This window comes from Panulirus ornatus, chromosome 58 (assembly GCF_036320965.1).
Source record: "Panulirus ornatus isolate Po-2019 chromosome 58, ASM3632096v1, whole genome shotgun sequence".
Classification (NCBI taxonomy): Eukaryota; Metazoa; Arthropoda; class Malacostraca; order Decapoda; family Palinuridae; genus Panulirus; species Panulirus ornatus.
The window spans coordinates 14,356,064-14,371,154 of record NC_092281.1 but is presented as its reverse complement, the minus strand read 5'-3'; the positions used below and the strand labels follow the sequence as shown (position 1 = coordinate 14,371,154).

Below are 15,091 nucleotides of genomic sequence, written 5' to 3'. Positions count from 1 at the left end.
CGGGGTTAATGTATGGGGCTGATGTGTGAATTAGTGCCGTATGTGCAGGACCGTAACTCGTGGCTCTGACAGCGAGAGTGTATACATGGGTGATGAAGTGAGAAAGACGAACGAGGAGTGCGAAGGAGTATGGTCGTAGCCAGAGGTGGAGGTGTGGGGCCGAGTGTAGGAGTGAGGAAGGGATCTGGCTGAGTCATGAGTGTAGGAGGTAGGCCCCCAGGTGAGGGCCGACCATGGGGTGTGTGTGGTAAATAAGTCAAAAAAGTCACATCGGTGTGTGAATGGAAGGTCCATTCATGTTTAGTGTCTGGTTTATAGTTCCTGAGTGAGTATGGCATACTCCGTACCTGTTCGTATGTACACACGACTCTACAGACGCACATACTAGGGAAGTCCACCTCCTCCTCCCCTAGCCACCGTGGAGGAGGCTTGTTGAAGCGTATCAATATCTTTTACGTTATTTTTCTCTTTCTCTTAATTTTTCTTTTCACCCGTAGCGTGTCAGCTGGTATGCAGAATGGTCTCTTACCCTGCCATGTCAACTTATGCTTTGGTTGGACGGACTGATGCTGTTATGACTACTTTACGCATGCGAAGAAATTGAACTGACCAGTAATAGTAGACAGATAGAGAGAGAGATAGATAGATCATAGATATGTGGGATGTAAGAACAGTCTGGCCCTCCAAGTCAGCCAATGTATATCTCAGTTTTATGGTATCGAGAGATATTTATCCCTTCGATTAGTAAGAGCCGATATCCAAACGTTTTTGATATTCATACTTTACGTGAGATTGGAACGCCACGCCACCATCCTGGTAAGGATCCATATCGTGCTGGCCACTGCTTATAGGAGTAGAGACTCGGATGTCCACACGTTTCAGAAATTCGCTTCTTTCTTGGACAATTACCCTCGAAGGATATCTTGGGTAGGGTCTTCAAGACTTTGCCGGACGCTCCCTCTAACAGCCCGACTGACCAGATGAGAAACGGAGCAGCCTCTTGGCAAACCAAGGCGATGTGGGAGTAGATACGAGCCTACGAAATATACATGAGCTCCACATCCTTAAGGTTAGGTGAGGTTCTAGCCAGTGTTGTGGAGATAGGGTCGAGCCTCCCGGTAGGGCGGGCAGGGTGAGGGGCTGTGCAAGATGATGACACGATACCAAGGCTGTGTGCCGGACAGGAGGCTGCTACATCCGGACATGACAGGAGATGACAAGGGAATGAGGCGGTTCAGGCAGCCGCTGACGCTTGATTGACATATTACCTGATTAACCTTTCCCTAACTCCTTTTAAAGCATCCCCTACCCTTCACTTCCCCCCCAAGCCCCCCTGTCTTTTTTTTCTCTCTCTCTACCTCGTGGCCTCACCAGGAGTTACCTCTTGCCTAAATTGTTGCAGCCTGGAGGGGGTTGGCCTCCATTAATGTAGAGCGCCGCTTGTAGAATATATTTTTGACCGTAGTTTGGTTAATAGTCACTGATGCTCTCTCTCCCGCTGGTGGGAAGAAGAGGAACGTGTGTGTGTGTGTGTTGCGGCCGTGTTGTTCGACCTTGTCTCTTCGGTACACAGAACGTTGACGGATATTCTCTCTTAAGTGAAGTTGTTGGTTTATGCTCGTGTGTCCTCATTTCTTGAATATTGTGTGTGTGTGTGTGTGTGTGTGTGTGTGTGTGTGTGTGTGTGTGTGTGTGTGTGTGTGTGTGTGTGTGGTGAGGGCGCCGCACGTCCTGCCGCCGCGTCGGTGGTCTTGGCCACCAGTTCTAGTGACCGTCGTCGTCATCAGACTCATGCAGCAACAGTAGCAGCAGCAGCAGATCTGGGACATGGCCTGGTCACAGCCATAGTATTTAACCATACATGTGGATCAGGTGGGTGTGGCTCACACACACACACACACCCCGTAACGTAGCTCGGTCCCGTCGTTTGAAGACCCGTGACGGACGCGTCGGACAGCGGTAGTGAGGGAGCTGACACCTGGATGATGGACGGCGGCGTAGGCTGACGACTGCACTCCCCCACGTCAGCCAGTGTCAGCCCTGCACGGTGGGGATGATGGGCGGCGGTGGTACGAGGCAGCGCCTTCCCCGACCCCAGCACTCACGCCCACACTCCTAGTGCCATACATTAAGATGCCTTGTCTTCCATTTGGAGTGAGATAGGGCGCCGCGGTAATTGATTGTGGCGATCGGCAGGAGGAAGGATGATTGGTCGTCTAGTGTGGCGGCGCTGGTGGCGTGCTGCGGGTCGGTGCTTTTTATAGCATGTCTCTCTCTCTCTCTCTCTCTCTCTCTCTCTCTCTCTCTCTCTCTCTCTCTCTCTCTCTCTCTCTCTCTCTCTCTCTCTCTCTCTCTCTCTCTCTCTCTCTCTCTCTCTCTCCTCCCTAACACCCACACACAGTCACACGTTCCATGAGAATTGATGGTGTTAATGACTTTTGGCCATTACCTCTAATTGCAGTTTTTTTTTTACCCCCCCCGCCCGCGCCCCTCTGGTGCAATATCATCATTATGGAAGATAATACATATTACCCTGGCGGCTGACATTATGGCTGAACTGACCATTATAAAGTCTGCGATGATGGATGTGTCTCAGGTCGCCCGTGAAGTGCTGAGAGAGAGAGAGAGAGAGAGAGAGAGAGAGAGAGAGAGAGAGAGAGAGAGAAAGAGAGAGAGAGAGAGAAGAGAGAGAGAGAGAGAGGCGTTGAGGTAGGGCGGGGTGGAGTGAGACACTGCAAATGTAGAGAGAATGCCTCCGAGTATCTCCTGTAGACGTCAGTCCGTGTATTAATGTGTTAGATCGTAGTGGCGAGGAGCCCTACCAGTGACAAGGGACCAAACAGGGGCTCCACCCAGCCCGCCGCTGGACCAGACTGTTTATCATCAAAGAAAACCGTCTTGATGGGGTACTTAGACAAAGTGAAAGGATAAGTGGAGGAGGGGAAAAAAAATATTATGAGGGTACATTTATAAATGCCATTGTAGGAGGAGGGAAATGCCACTGGGGTCAGAACGGTAAGGAAATGTCTAGTAGATAAGACTGAGGATCGAAGAAAATCGGAGCAGTGTGTAACAAATCTCTGCAAAGAAAACAGAACACGGGCAGAGAACTAGCGGGGACCGAAAAATATTTCGAAGTGATCGACTCTAAACTGTGGATGCTCTTAGGACATGTAGGGTCCGTACTGTAGCGGCGGTAGAAGACTGGCTACACATCTTGTAGAAAGCAGGTTCTGTGGGAATTTCGATATACCATCTTAAAACAGTTGTCATCATCTTATTAGGGACGGTAAAATATTGTGTTGATATGTAGATAAAAAAGTAACTTTTCTCTCGTTTGTGACTCGTCGTTGATCCAGGACACGATGTGCGGGAACTGGTGGTTCGTCTGTGCCATTGTTATGGTGTAGACATTATTACTCTGTTGTCGTCGAGGACATATGCGACTTGATTAATGATGACCCTTGATCTCATCACCCACCCGCTAATCGACCATGTCACCCCCCGTGCACTCGTGAATGGCAAAGTTCATCTTGAATAAGGTGGTTCAAGAAGCCTAAGTATGGAACGATTTTGAAAGACTTTGCATTGGTGGATAACACATTCTAATTACCCATTCTTAATGGTAATCGATGAATACAAATACAAATGAATTCTGACAGTAACAGACCACTGGGCCCTAACGTGGCTATTTGTGATGATGGAAGAGAACACATACTCATGGATTAGTGTGGTAGGAGTAGGAACACATACAGATTTTTAAAAGCGAAAAAACCTGTTAACCTTAGATTTACCTGAGGATCTGAAGCGAAATATATATCATGTCTATGCTTAAACGTATCTCTGGTACTGCTTTCTACTTTAGTAATTGGTAAATCATTTCATACGTTAACAGTCTTGCTGAGGGAAAAGTACTTCTCCACATTTGAGGTAAAACGAAATTTGATATTGAGGGGAAAGTGGAGGAGGCTGCACTAGCCAGCCTTCCTCTATGGTAGAAGGTGGAGGTTCTGTTGTGTGGGGAGTTGTGGGGGCGGATGCTGATGTATGGTATACGGTGTGTGGGTTTAGGTGATCAGCCTTCAGTATAGCCAGGAGGCAGAGGAGGTAGGTACCAACACCCCCATAGATTGTATCAGCAAGGTGAGCCCCGTACCACCATCACCATGCCAGGAGCACCATCTCCGCCACCACCGTCACCACTCTCGAGACCGCCACGTCCTTCAGGAAGCAAGTGGACGCCGGCGGGAGAGAACTTTGCGAGGTACTCTCAGATGTATGTGAGGAGCCAGTCCGGTCTGTCCGTGTACAGTCTTACGAGAGAAACAACAGCTTGGTGAATTAGTGGGCTATAACCTTGCAGTATGGTGGTAAGTTGCTTAAGCTGCAGGTATCTAGAAACCATCATTGATAAATAGAAACACCTGACAGGTCCTTCATCACTGTGAAACATTATGTAATGTGACCTGCAAAAGGTTCCTGTTATCGTATAGATCACTGACTTCCATATATTTAAGTTACTCAAAGGGCAGTTCATTGTTGGGGGGGACATGTACACCAATTTGTTTCGCCAGAAAGAGTTATGCTGAAGCTACGTCATCCATCGAAGCAATGTGCTGTAGTTTTGCCATGGTCAGCACCCTTCCTACGCCTCCCTACTGACGACCAGCCTTCTTTCAGAAGGTGTGGGGTCCCGGGGAAGCTATGTTGGGATGGGGGGTTAGGGCTGGGAGTGTTCAGGTCGACAGTGGATGATTGTCGTAGGTCTGGGGGAGGGGGAGGTCTGCCGAGGGCACCACCTTATTTGCTTGTAGACTCTTCACTGGTGGAGGCAGTGGCCCCAGACAACATGTTCCCCTCCTCAGGGCTCAAAGCGGCCTCTGGACCCACTAACGCGGTGATATGCCCTGAGATAAGGGCCGCACAATACTCCAGACTCCTGCTGTATTCTTGGAATATTTCGCTGGTGCCCCTACAGCATAACTGATGACACACCAGGTGTGGTCGTTTCCCTAGAAGGATAAGTTGACGTGGGTGAAATGAATGTGGGCGGCCGGCATAAGTATCGCTTGGCAATGGTGACTACAGATGACTCGTAAGACATTGTGTGGGTCCGATGCATCCACAGTGTGGGCGTGGTGGATCATGGCATAGGATAAAGGACTAGGCGGAGCGTGCCTGCGGCCGTGGCGTGGGTGTGGTGTTGGGTGTCTGAGCATGGCGGGGGCGTAACATCGGTCTGGTGTATGTAGCGTGGCTCGGGCCTGGTGTACCGTGTCGGAACATTGCGTAGGGTGGCATGGCGTGGTACAGTGTGTCGGAGCATGGCGTGGGGTGTTGTGGTGTGTCGGATCATGTCGAGGTGCAGCGTGTCGGAGCATGACGGAGTGAGGTATGGGAATAACGGAACTTGGCGTGGACGTGGCGGATATTGGCGTGGCGTGGGTATGGTGAAGCATGGCTTAGGCGTGGTGGGGCGTGGCGTTGACCGCAGGAGGACAGGGAGGGAAGGCCGCCGTGTCACGAAACCCTCTACATCTGTGTGTCTTCTTTGCCTCTCCCACTCATACTCTTTTGACGGTGGCGCAGTGAACCATTACTTCATTGGCTGTCATGTTTCACTCCTTTGGCCGGAGAAGGTGTCTTTTCTTTCGCCTCACCTAGGCATGGCCTGCTGGCATTCAGTCCACAAACGTAGTCCGTGTCTTACACATAACTAACACAAACGTTCTTCTTAACGCTAGATTTTCTAGTCTTGAATAAGTCCTCACTGAGAGAGCACGTGAATAATGTACTCATTGAGAGACCAGATGAATAATGTACTCATTGAGAGACCAGATGAATAATGTGCTCATTGAGAGACCAGATGAATAATGTACTCACTGAGAAACCAGATGACTTAGATATTCACTGAGAAATCAGATGAATGATGTATTCATTGAGAGACCAAGTGAATAATGTCTGCTTGTTTAAAGGCATGGTGAATAATGTACTCTATGAGATCGGATGAATAATCTGAAGATTTGAGTCTACTCTGTGTGTGTGTGTGTGTGAGGTAGGTGGGAGGGCAGGTGGATATTTAGGTAGGTCGTGACGTGAAGCAGGAGGGGGTAGTGAGGGTGGTGAGCCAAGAGACTTGAGAGAGAGGAAGGCGAAAGAAGGGGCGGGAGGAGGGAAGGATGGTAAGCAGACAAGTGACAGGGGAGGGAGGGAAGGTGGCAGCGTAGTGAACGCTCTCCTGCACCGTGGTAAAATGCTCCTCACTGAGGCACAGGAGGAGGGGCAGGTGGGGAGGATAAGGGGACTGACATGTTGGGGGACCGCTCGGTGGGGGAGTGATGGGAGGCTCGGGCATGTGAGGAGTGGGAGGGGAGGAACTGACATGTGGGTGTATGGAAGGAGAGACGGCTGGTGTAACGAAGCTAATCAGAGGATGTGGGTAATATAGACTTAGAACACAAAAATGGGGCCATTATGAAGGGGAGGGAGTGTTAGATTCCAGGCAGCACTAGACATAGACACTTCTTGAAACGACTGAAGGTAGAATGAACAGAAAAGAGAATTTATGACCGACAGAAGAAAAGTATTTTAGCAATGATGATAAAAAGTCCAGCAGTCATGCGTGTGAACGCTGTTAATCAACCTTGAAGGACTATATTTCGCCTGTGCCAGCAGGTCGCTACCATAGAACACATTTCCAGTCACTTCTCGTCGGCCTGGAAGCACCACCCGCATCCCTGACCCACCGTAGATGCCGTCTGTGCTGCATCTCAATTCTGATCACTTAGTCCGAGGTCGGGCGTAAGTCAGCTTCATCCTCCACCATACTGGGTGTCGTTTCGAGAACTCTCTTCTCCGTCACATCTCAAGCTTCAGTTCTCCCATACTCTCAGTCGCAGTACCAGCTCAAACGTCCGTCTGTAACTTGAAAAGAAAATTCTAATTCTTTTTATTTTGGTTCCTGGACAGGCTGCCACCTAAAACCATCTGGCCGTTACCTTTGACCGGACTCTCACTCCTCTCTCTCTCTCTCTCTCTCTCTCTCTCTCTCTCTCTCTCTCTCTCTCTCTCTCTCTCTCTCTCTCTCTCTCTCTCTCGCCACTGTTCCTTGCACATTAACCAAATTAAAATGAATAAATAATGCACCGTTTATCGCGCTGAAATCGTTATCTTGTTTGTGACTGGCGGTAATTTGAATATCGAGTGCTTAAATGAGGTTCAATGTTGGCTTGTGTCTGTAGCCAGTGAGCTGGGGGGGGTGGGGGGTGGCGCCATTTCAAAACAAGAGTAACGTTAAATCTAAGCATAAAGTGACCACAGTCTGTGATTATCCTGGTGAATTATCAGTTATCTCTTCTTTTTTTTTTTCCATTTCATTATCCTTAACCAACTGAAAATTTATAAGCTGAGTATGGATGGGTTTGTTTTTTGTTTATTTTCCCCAATACTTGCGAATGTATTGCGAGGTCGGTGTTGCCACGAAGGTGATCAGCGGTAGGAAACATCAACATCAGATGCCTTCGGGGGTTCGTTTTAACGGCGATGGAATGGTGATGTGTGTGTGTGTGTGTGTGTGTGTGTGGGGCAAGATCGCGGGTGTTACACATATCACGCTAGGCCCAGTGATGCTTAACGATTTGTGAATGTTATATGAATTAATTTGGTGACTCCTGCTGCAAAGTGGAGGATGAATATAGTTTCCCGTTGGTACGCTTTTAATGCTGTTGCTTGTATGTATATATATGTGTGTGCGCGGGATTATGTATATTTTTTTCCCCCTTTTCGGCTCGGAGGTAAAATTCTGCATATGAGACCATTATTTTACATCCGGCGTGATTGTTTTCGACATAACTTTAATGTATATATATGTGTATTCAAGTTTGTGATGAATTCCTTATTTACAACACGAGCAATTAGACTCTCTCTCTCTCTCTCTCTCTCTCTCTCTCTCTCTCTCTCTCTCTCTCTCTCTCTCTCTCTCTCTCTCTCTCTCTCTCTCTCTCTCTCTCTCTCTCGTAGGTGGGAGGCAGCCACCGACGGTGGGTATCATGAGGGTCAGTGATGACTGCATGGTGAGACAAGCACTTCATTAGTTGTCAAGTGTCACTCCTCTGGCCCAGAAAGCTGTCTTTTCCAACTGCTAGGCCTGTCATACTCTTGGATATGTTGGTCATGGACTCCCTCACACTCCCTTGAGCATGTCAGCCCCTCACAGGGATTTCAGTGTCCCTACCCTTTTCCACCTGCCTCCCCTGACACCTCCCTCCCCGCTGTAGAGTACCTTTTGACACCCACTACCCCGTTACCTTAGGATATTGTACCTTTGACACCCCTACCCCATTACCTTAGGGTATCGTCTCACCTTACCTTACCTTACCTTACCTTACCTTACCTTTGCCTCTTACTCATATCTTCTATTCTCCGTTGCTCCTATACCCTCTCACCACGCTCCTCCCTATCGGACACCCACCATTAACCTTCACCGCTCTCTTATTACAGACCTGCGCCGGTACTTCGAGGAGCCTCCGTACTCCGAGTCTGTCCCTCTGGAGCAGCAGGTGGAGCTTCGCTGCCTGCCGCCCCTGGGCCGCCCTCACCCTACTACCACGTGGCTCAAAGACAACGTCCCCATCGACTTCGACCAGAACCACAGCTACAGGTGAGTCGTTGTGAGGATTAGCCCCTCTTAACATTAGTGTGAGAGATGTAGCCAGCAGTTCGTGGTTTCTTCGGACAGTCTTAGCTGCAAGTCGCTCTCTCTGAATGACGTCAACAGTGCTGTAATTTATGGCACGTTTAAACGATTTACTGGAGTAGATCGTGGCAGACATATAATAGCGAAGTCGCGCTGCTGTATTGGTACAGTTTAGGTGCTGAATGAGGGACAAAAGGAACTCCTGCAGGTGAGTTGTTGTCGAGTTTTGTGACAGTTAGATCCCAGATGTGCTTTATTGAACATCCAATACAATGAAGATGCTCATAGTTGGGGGTCTAGTTAGGAGGACAGTGCATCGGCATTTGCAGTGATGTGAGTGAGGCGTCTCTACTACAACGGATAAGTTTAGGAAAGGATGTGTCGGAGGTGTTGCCAGTAGCGATGCAGAGTGTTTTCGGTGGCGTTAGCCTCCTGAACCTTATCTGCAGTGAACTGATGCACTCATGGCGGCTATGCAAGGGGCAAGGTAAAGTCACAGGCGGAAATAAGGTAGGGAGAAGTAACCGTCGTGCTCAGAAGCAGCAGCAACAGAGGGACCAGTAGTCACGGACGCGGAGATGACAACTTACGGGGCACGTCAGGTGAGAGGGCGTCCTGGAAGATGGACTGGCGTCTCTCGTGGCTACATTCTTTAGGGTCACTGTGATGGTTGTTGTCCGTAAACCTCATGATGTCTTATGCATGTGTCTGTATTTTTTTTTTTTTTTCCGTCATGGTAAAGTTTGATTGAAAACACTTGATCGGCTTGTCACGTTGATATATACAGTTATGTATTTTATAAGTACTCTAATATCTGTTACGTGTATGATCACCTCTGCCCTTTCCTTCTTTCTCCTTTTCCTCCTCACCATCGTCATTATCTCTTTCCTCCTCCTCCTCCTCCTCCTCCTCCTTATGTCTCTCCCATTCACCTCTCTCTCTCTCTCTCTCTCTCTCTCTCTCTCTCTCTCTCTCTCTCTCTCTCTCTCTCTCTCTCTCTCTCTCTCTCTCTCTCTCTCTCTCTCTCCTCTCTCTCTCTCTCTCGATAACTTCATCATTTAACCTGGCTGCGTCTGTTTGGTCACAGGATTTCGTCGGAGGGCTCCCTGCTGATCCTCTCGGCCAGGCCTGGGGACTCGGGCAACTACACCTGCGTCGCGGAGAATGTGGCAGCGAAGAGAGTCTCCGACCCCGCCGTTCTCAAAGTCTACGGTGAGTCCTTGCAGATTGTTAGGGTGTTCTGCGTCCGTGCTTGGACAGTCCGATGTTGGACTTGCATGACCCGGACACCTTCATAGTTGTAGTGATGGTGAGAACCGTTCACCATTTACCTCAGTCCGTCATCGCTGCTACGTCAGTGCGTGGAGTTTTGTGTTCGGTGTGCTGCAAGTACTTCTTGCTTGTTGTAGGTCGCACCCACCATTCTTGAACCACAGTTGCACCTCCAAGACAGGGATCGTCGAAGGACTCTTCCGTTAATCATGGTGGCAAAGGTATGTAACAAGTGTTCGGGCCAAGCCTGCCACCTTGGAGGGCACCGCGAGGTGGCAGCACACAGGACGTCTCCCAAGATGAATAAGTGCTGATCCAGGATGTGAAGGGGATACATAAATCTCCTCAAACCATTAATGGTAATGGCTGCAGTTACAGAGATATTTTTGTTTGTTTGTGTGTGTGTGTGTGTGTGTGTGTGTGAGGGTGACTCCATATGTTATATACTCATCTGTTTGTAGTGTTTATTTGAAAGCCACTCCCTTGTTTCTCTGTGTGAGGGTTAATGAGGATCACTTGTGGTGGATGGTTTATGCTCTTTGGCCTAATAGGTTAAAACAGATTATTCAGAGTGGGTTTCACGGTCCTTCATCCTTATTCATGGCGATTTGTGACACTGGAAAAATATTTCAAGCGTGGAGGCAGCTGTGAGAAATTACTTTAATGTCCTGTGTGTGTCAGCAGTCATTCATCAGATTGGTTTTTAGGGGAAGGAGGGCATGCTGGAGGAGGACATGGCACCCCATGTTGCCAGGGGGGGTTATGTGCGCGTGTGCCAGCTCAACAGGTCACAGGACACCCAGCAGGAGCGGTAACATGACGCCCGATGCACCACCAGTGAAGCAGGTCACCGAACACCCAGCAGGAGTAGAAACCTGACGCCCGGATCACGACGACAAAGAATGAACAGGATCTTCGCTTGGCGGCTGTGCACCGTGCACACGTCGCTGTTCATTGCTGGTGGCCACGTCTGGACGCATGATGTTAGGGCTTGCGCAGCCCAAGGCAAGGAAGTACCTTGCCTCTTGTCGAACCTTAGTGGGATCGGCGAGCATCACGAAGCACGGCCCTTGCACTTGAACATCATTCGCACATCGTTCCACGACGCGCCGGCGCTACAGGCAGCGGGAGCGTGGGTGACGAGGGCCGTAGCTGTAGCGCCCAAGGGATGCGCCAGAAGATAGACAGTCGTCAGTGACAGCGCCCATTAGCTGTCATCATCCCTCTTCCTTGTACGGATGCCAGCCACTCAGGGCTGGCGAGCCCGCTGAGTGTAGCTCCAGCATATGACTCACCCCAGCCTCCCCCTTCCTCGTCTTCTCTCTCTCTCTCTCTCTCTCTCTCTCTCTCTCTCTCTCTCTCTCTCTCTCTCTCTCTCTCTCTCTCTCTCTCTCTCTCTCTCTCTCTTTCTTCCGTCGTTATTCGTCGATACGTGGAACAAACAGTTTGAAAAATACCTGTTAGGCTATAAAGGATTTTATGATCCTTTTTTTCGTTTCTGTCAGTCAGACGAGGGAATGGTAAGAATCGTCCAGTCTTTCTCGAACGAGTCTATTGTTTGGGTATTTACGGCAAGGGGTGGCAGTTTATACCAGTTTTAAGCAGCCATATATGTAAAGAAGAATTTCCATACAACGACCGTGAAAGCCTTAGCCACCTAAGCTTTAGCGTATTCTTCCTTGTGACAGGATCTCTTTCTACCTCGAACTTTGCGTCTATATTGGTGTTATGAGTATATCATTGCCTTGAACGGTTCTATTAAAGTCTTCAAATAGCCTTCCCTTCTGATGCTTTATCATGTAATACCACTCGTTGTTATGTGCTGATGAGCTGATCAGTCATCCATCTGCACGTTTCAGTATCATCAACGTGAGATTTTAAGTAACACTTTTTTTTTCCTTGGACCTTTTCTCGAGGCCTTTTGGAAATCGAGCGGATGACGACACAGGCTGTTATCTCTTTTCATCTCATATGCTGTCTACATCATTGAAAGAAGTGAGCGAATTAGTAAGACACGATATGTTGCCAGAGAAGCCATGTCGATCACATTCTGCCCATCCCGAGTGTCAGTGTGGGTCATGTGGTCCAGTACTGAGCGTGCGGTAAGGCCGTGTACATTTCTTATCTCGTTTTGTAATTTTGCTGGAGTGAGGGATGTCTGGTCTTAGTTCCCGAGGAGTTTCCCCTCACCCGTGGCAGGCGTCGCTAGAAGCGCAGCATGAGCGCCATCCTCAGCGGCAGGTGGAAGGCGTCGCTAGAGGCGCAGCATGAGCGTTGTGCCCAGCGGCGGTGGCGGCAAGTGGCAGGCGTCACTAGAGGCGCAGCATGAGCGCCATCCTCAGCGGCAGGTGGAAGGCGTCGCTAGAGGCGCAGCATGAGCGTTATCCTCTGCGGCAGGTGGAAGGCGTCGCTAGAGGCGCAGCATGAGCGCCATCCTCAGCGGCAGGTGGAAGGCGTCGCTAGAGGCGCAGCATGAGCGTTGTGCCCAGCGGCGGTGGCGGCAAGTGGCAGGCGTCACTAGAGGCGCAGCATGAGCGCCATCCTCAGCGGCAAGTGGCAGGCGTCACTAGAGGCGCAGCATGAGCGCCATCCCCAGCGGCAAGTGGCAGGCGTCACTAGAGGCGCAGCATGAGCGCCATCCTCAGCGGCATGTGGAAGGCGTCGCTAGAGGCGCAGCATGAGCGTTATCCTCAGCGGCGGCGGAGAGCTGTGTGCGTCACCAGCGGCGGCGGGTGGCAGGCGTCACCGGAGGCGCAGCATGAGCGTTATCCTCAGCGGCGGCGGCGAGCAGTGTGCGTCACCAGCGGCGGCGGGTGGCAGGCGTCACCGGAGGCGCAGCATGAGCGTTGTCCCCAACGACAGCGGCGGGTGGCAGGCGTCACCAGACAGGTGATGGAGCAGGGGATCCCCCAGAGAGTGAATCTTTCTCGCCCGGGCGAGTGGCGGCGCGTGTCATTTGAGTGGCGGCGCCCCTGGGGATCCCCTCCACCCCCAACATCACACCCTGTGGTACCCCCCCATCTCTCTCTCTCTCTCTCTCTCTCTCTCTCTCTCTCTCTCTCTCTCTCTCTCTCTCTCTCTCTCTCTCTCTCTCTCTCTCTCTCTCTCTCTCTCTCTCCACCCCGATTCTGCCTGAGCGTCGCATTACGCTTGATGTTTTCCTTGATAGACGTTATCATTAGTTGTAGTTTGTACTAGTAGTCGTAACTCTTCGGGTTAGGCAGTTGCGATACACAGGCAGCTACCAGTCGTACACAGGTGTTCGTGATACTTGGACAGGTACCAGTCATGCACACGTGCAGGTGATACGTGGTGACCTACCAGTCATATACATATATGCACTGGTGCTACGTAAGTAGCTGCCAGTCATACATAGTCACTGGTAATACATGGGTAGCTGCCACTCGTGCATGGATATTATTCATACATAGACCTGTCACCTATCATGTGACACATACATCTCTGCCACACACACACACACACACACGGTGTTCCTAACCATAAGACGGTGGTGGTGGTGGTGGAATGTTGTAGTCAGGGTGCAGAGACAAGTTCTCAGGACACTGGCTGTGCAGGTAGGAAGGCCGCAGCAGCCAACAGCCTGGCGAACCAATTACTCGTCGACTTGATTGATCACAGACCTCACTGCAGGGCAGGGAGGGAGGAGAGGGGGATTAGAAAATGGCGGCCGAAAGCAACGTAAGGTGGTTAATATAACACAAGAGATGTGGGCTGAGTCTGGCCCGTGTTATGTCTCATACCTGGCGCGGGTCGTGAGAGATGTGCCCCCTTGACTCGATCTGGTCAGGGGTGTGGCTTTCGGTAGGGTGGGGATGGTGCTCTCAGGCCGGCGACGGGAACGTCCCTAGGGAACACCATGCGAAGGGCGAGCCCCCTCTCCTGCCTCATTAGGAAATAATAAACAGATATTGACGGATAACGTCCTGGTTCTTGGATCATGTAGATCTCTGGTAATCGCGGTCGACTGTGTTACCGATCGGCGATGCAAGACACACGCGTGATTGACTTTAATACGAGCCGACTTTACGTGTTGTTCTCGAGTCCTTGACAAGCAGTGTTCAGCCAACCGGACTGGCGTGGTCTCCTGGCACAGATCTCCGTTCTTAACAGAAGTTGGTTTACTCCCGTGTCAAAGACGCGGTTAAAATATTTATTGGTAGTTGTGTCGGTGTTTGCCATTATCGTGGGTCGTAAATCTGCTGTAGTAGCGGTGGCCGAGTCCTCGGGCCTTATACAGCGTCTCCGTCATATTGCAGGATCCATCATCCCGGGTGTTCGCCATTATCCCCAGCTCACTCCCTTCCTTTTTCGGCTGCCTTTGTTTCGCTTGACGTTCGCTTCACACTCTCTTCATCGTCCTCCCGTCCTTCCGTGTTTCCCGCCTTCGGCTAGTCTCCATCCTCCTCCTCCTCCTCCTCCTCTTCTTTTTTCTCCTTATCATCGTCATTTTTTCCCCTTACAGTTCATCATATTGACTGCTTATCCTTCCTCCCTCTGCCCTCCCTCTCTTCCTCCCTGGTGGCTGAGTGACGTAATCCCCCACTCCTGCTGGCGGAGGCAGGGTGATAAGACCAATTTGGGGCGTCAATCTCAGACGAGCGTCTTGTTGCGCGGCGATTGGCGAATATTGACTTTTTCTTCATTGTTTCGCCAGGGAAACAGGATTACCCTCGGGAAAAAGAGCGTGATGCCGTCTCCCGAATGTGGCGATGAGTTCATTAGCCCAGTGGCAGCGTGAGAGGTCAGAGGAGGACGTGGTAGAGGGGGACAGTCCTCTCGCCTGGGTGTGTGGTGTCCAACTGGCTGGCAGGCAAGGTGCGCTCGCCTCTTGCGTCTTAGCCACGTCTCAGTTTGGTTTGTTTCCTTTCGTCCACACTGTTAATCGACAGGTTTACATATTTTTTCCTCATCTTCTTTACGATGAGGAACCAACATTTTTTTTTGTTTGCTAAAGAAGACTTGTTTGTTTAGTTGAGAGGTGGACATCATGCTGACATACAGGCCTTTATACACCCCAGACATTGTTCTGTGTACGGTAGTATTGAACAACCAGTCGACACCTCTGTCTTTTTTCGTTATACAGTCAGACTTCCGTATCTGTTG

General features: G+C 50.3%; 1 protein-coding gene across 2 annotated transcripts in view; it reads left to right on the top strand.

Annotated features, from left to right (window-relative positions):
- unc-5 overlaps positions 1-15,091 on the top strand; it is a 568,549-nt gene that overhangs the window by 502,391 nt on the left and 51,067 nt on the right. For both annotated transcript variants that reach the window (XM_071695362.1, XM_071695363.1), the window contains exons 5-6: positions 8,500-8,659; positions 9,783-9,907. In XM_071695362.1, the coding sequence (XP_071551463.1) occupies positions 8,500-8,659; positions 9,783-9,907 (285 nt within the window). The remainder of the gene's footprint in view (positions 1-8,499; positions 8,660-9,782; positions 9,908-15,091) is intronic.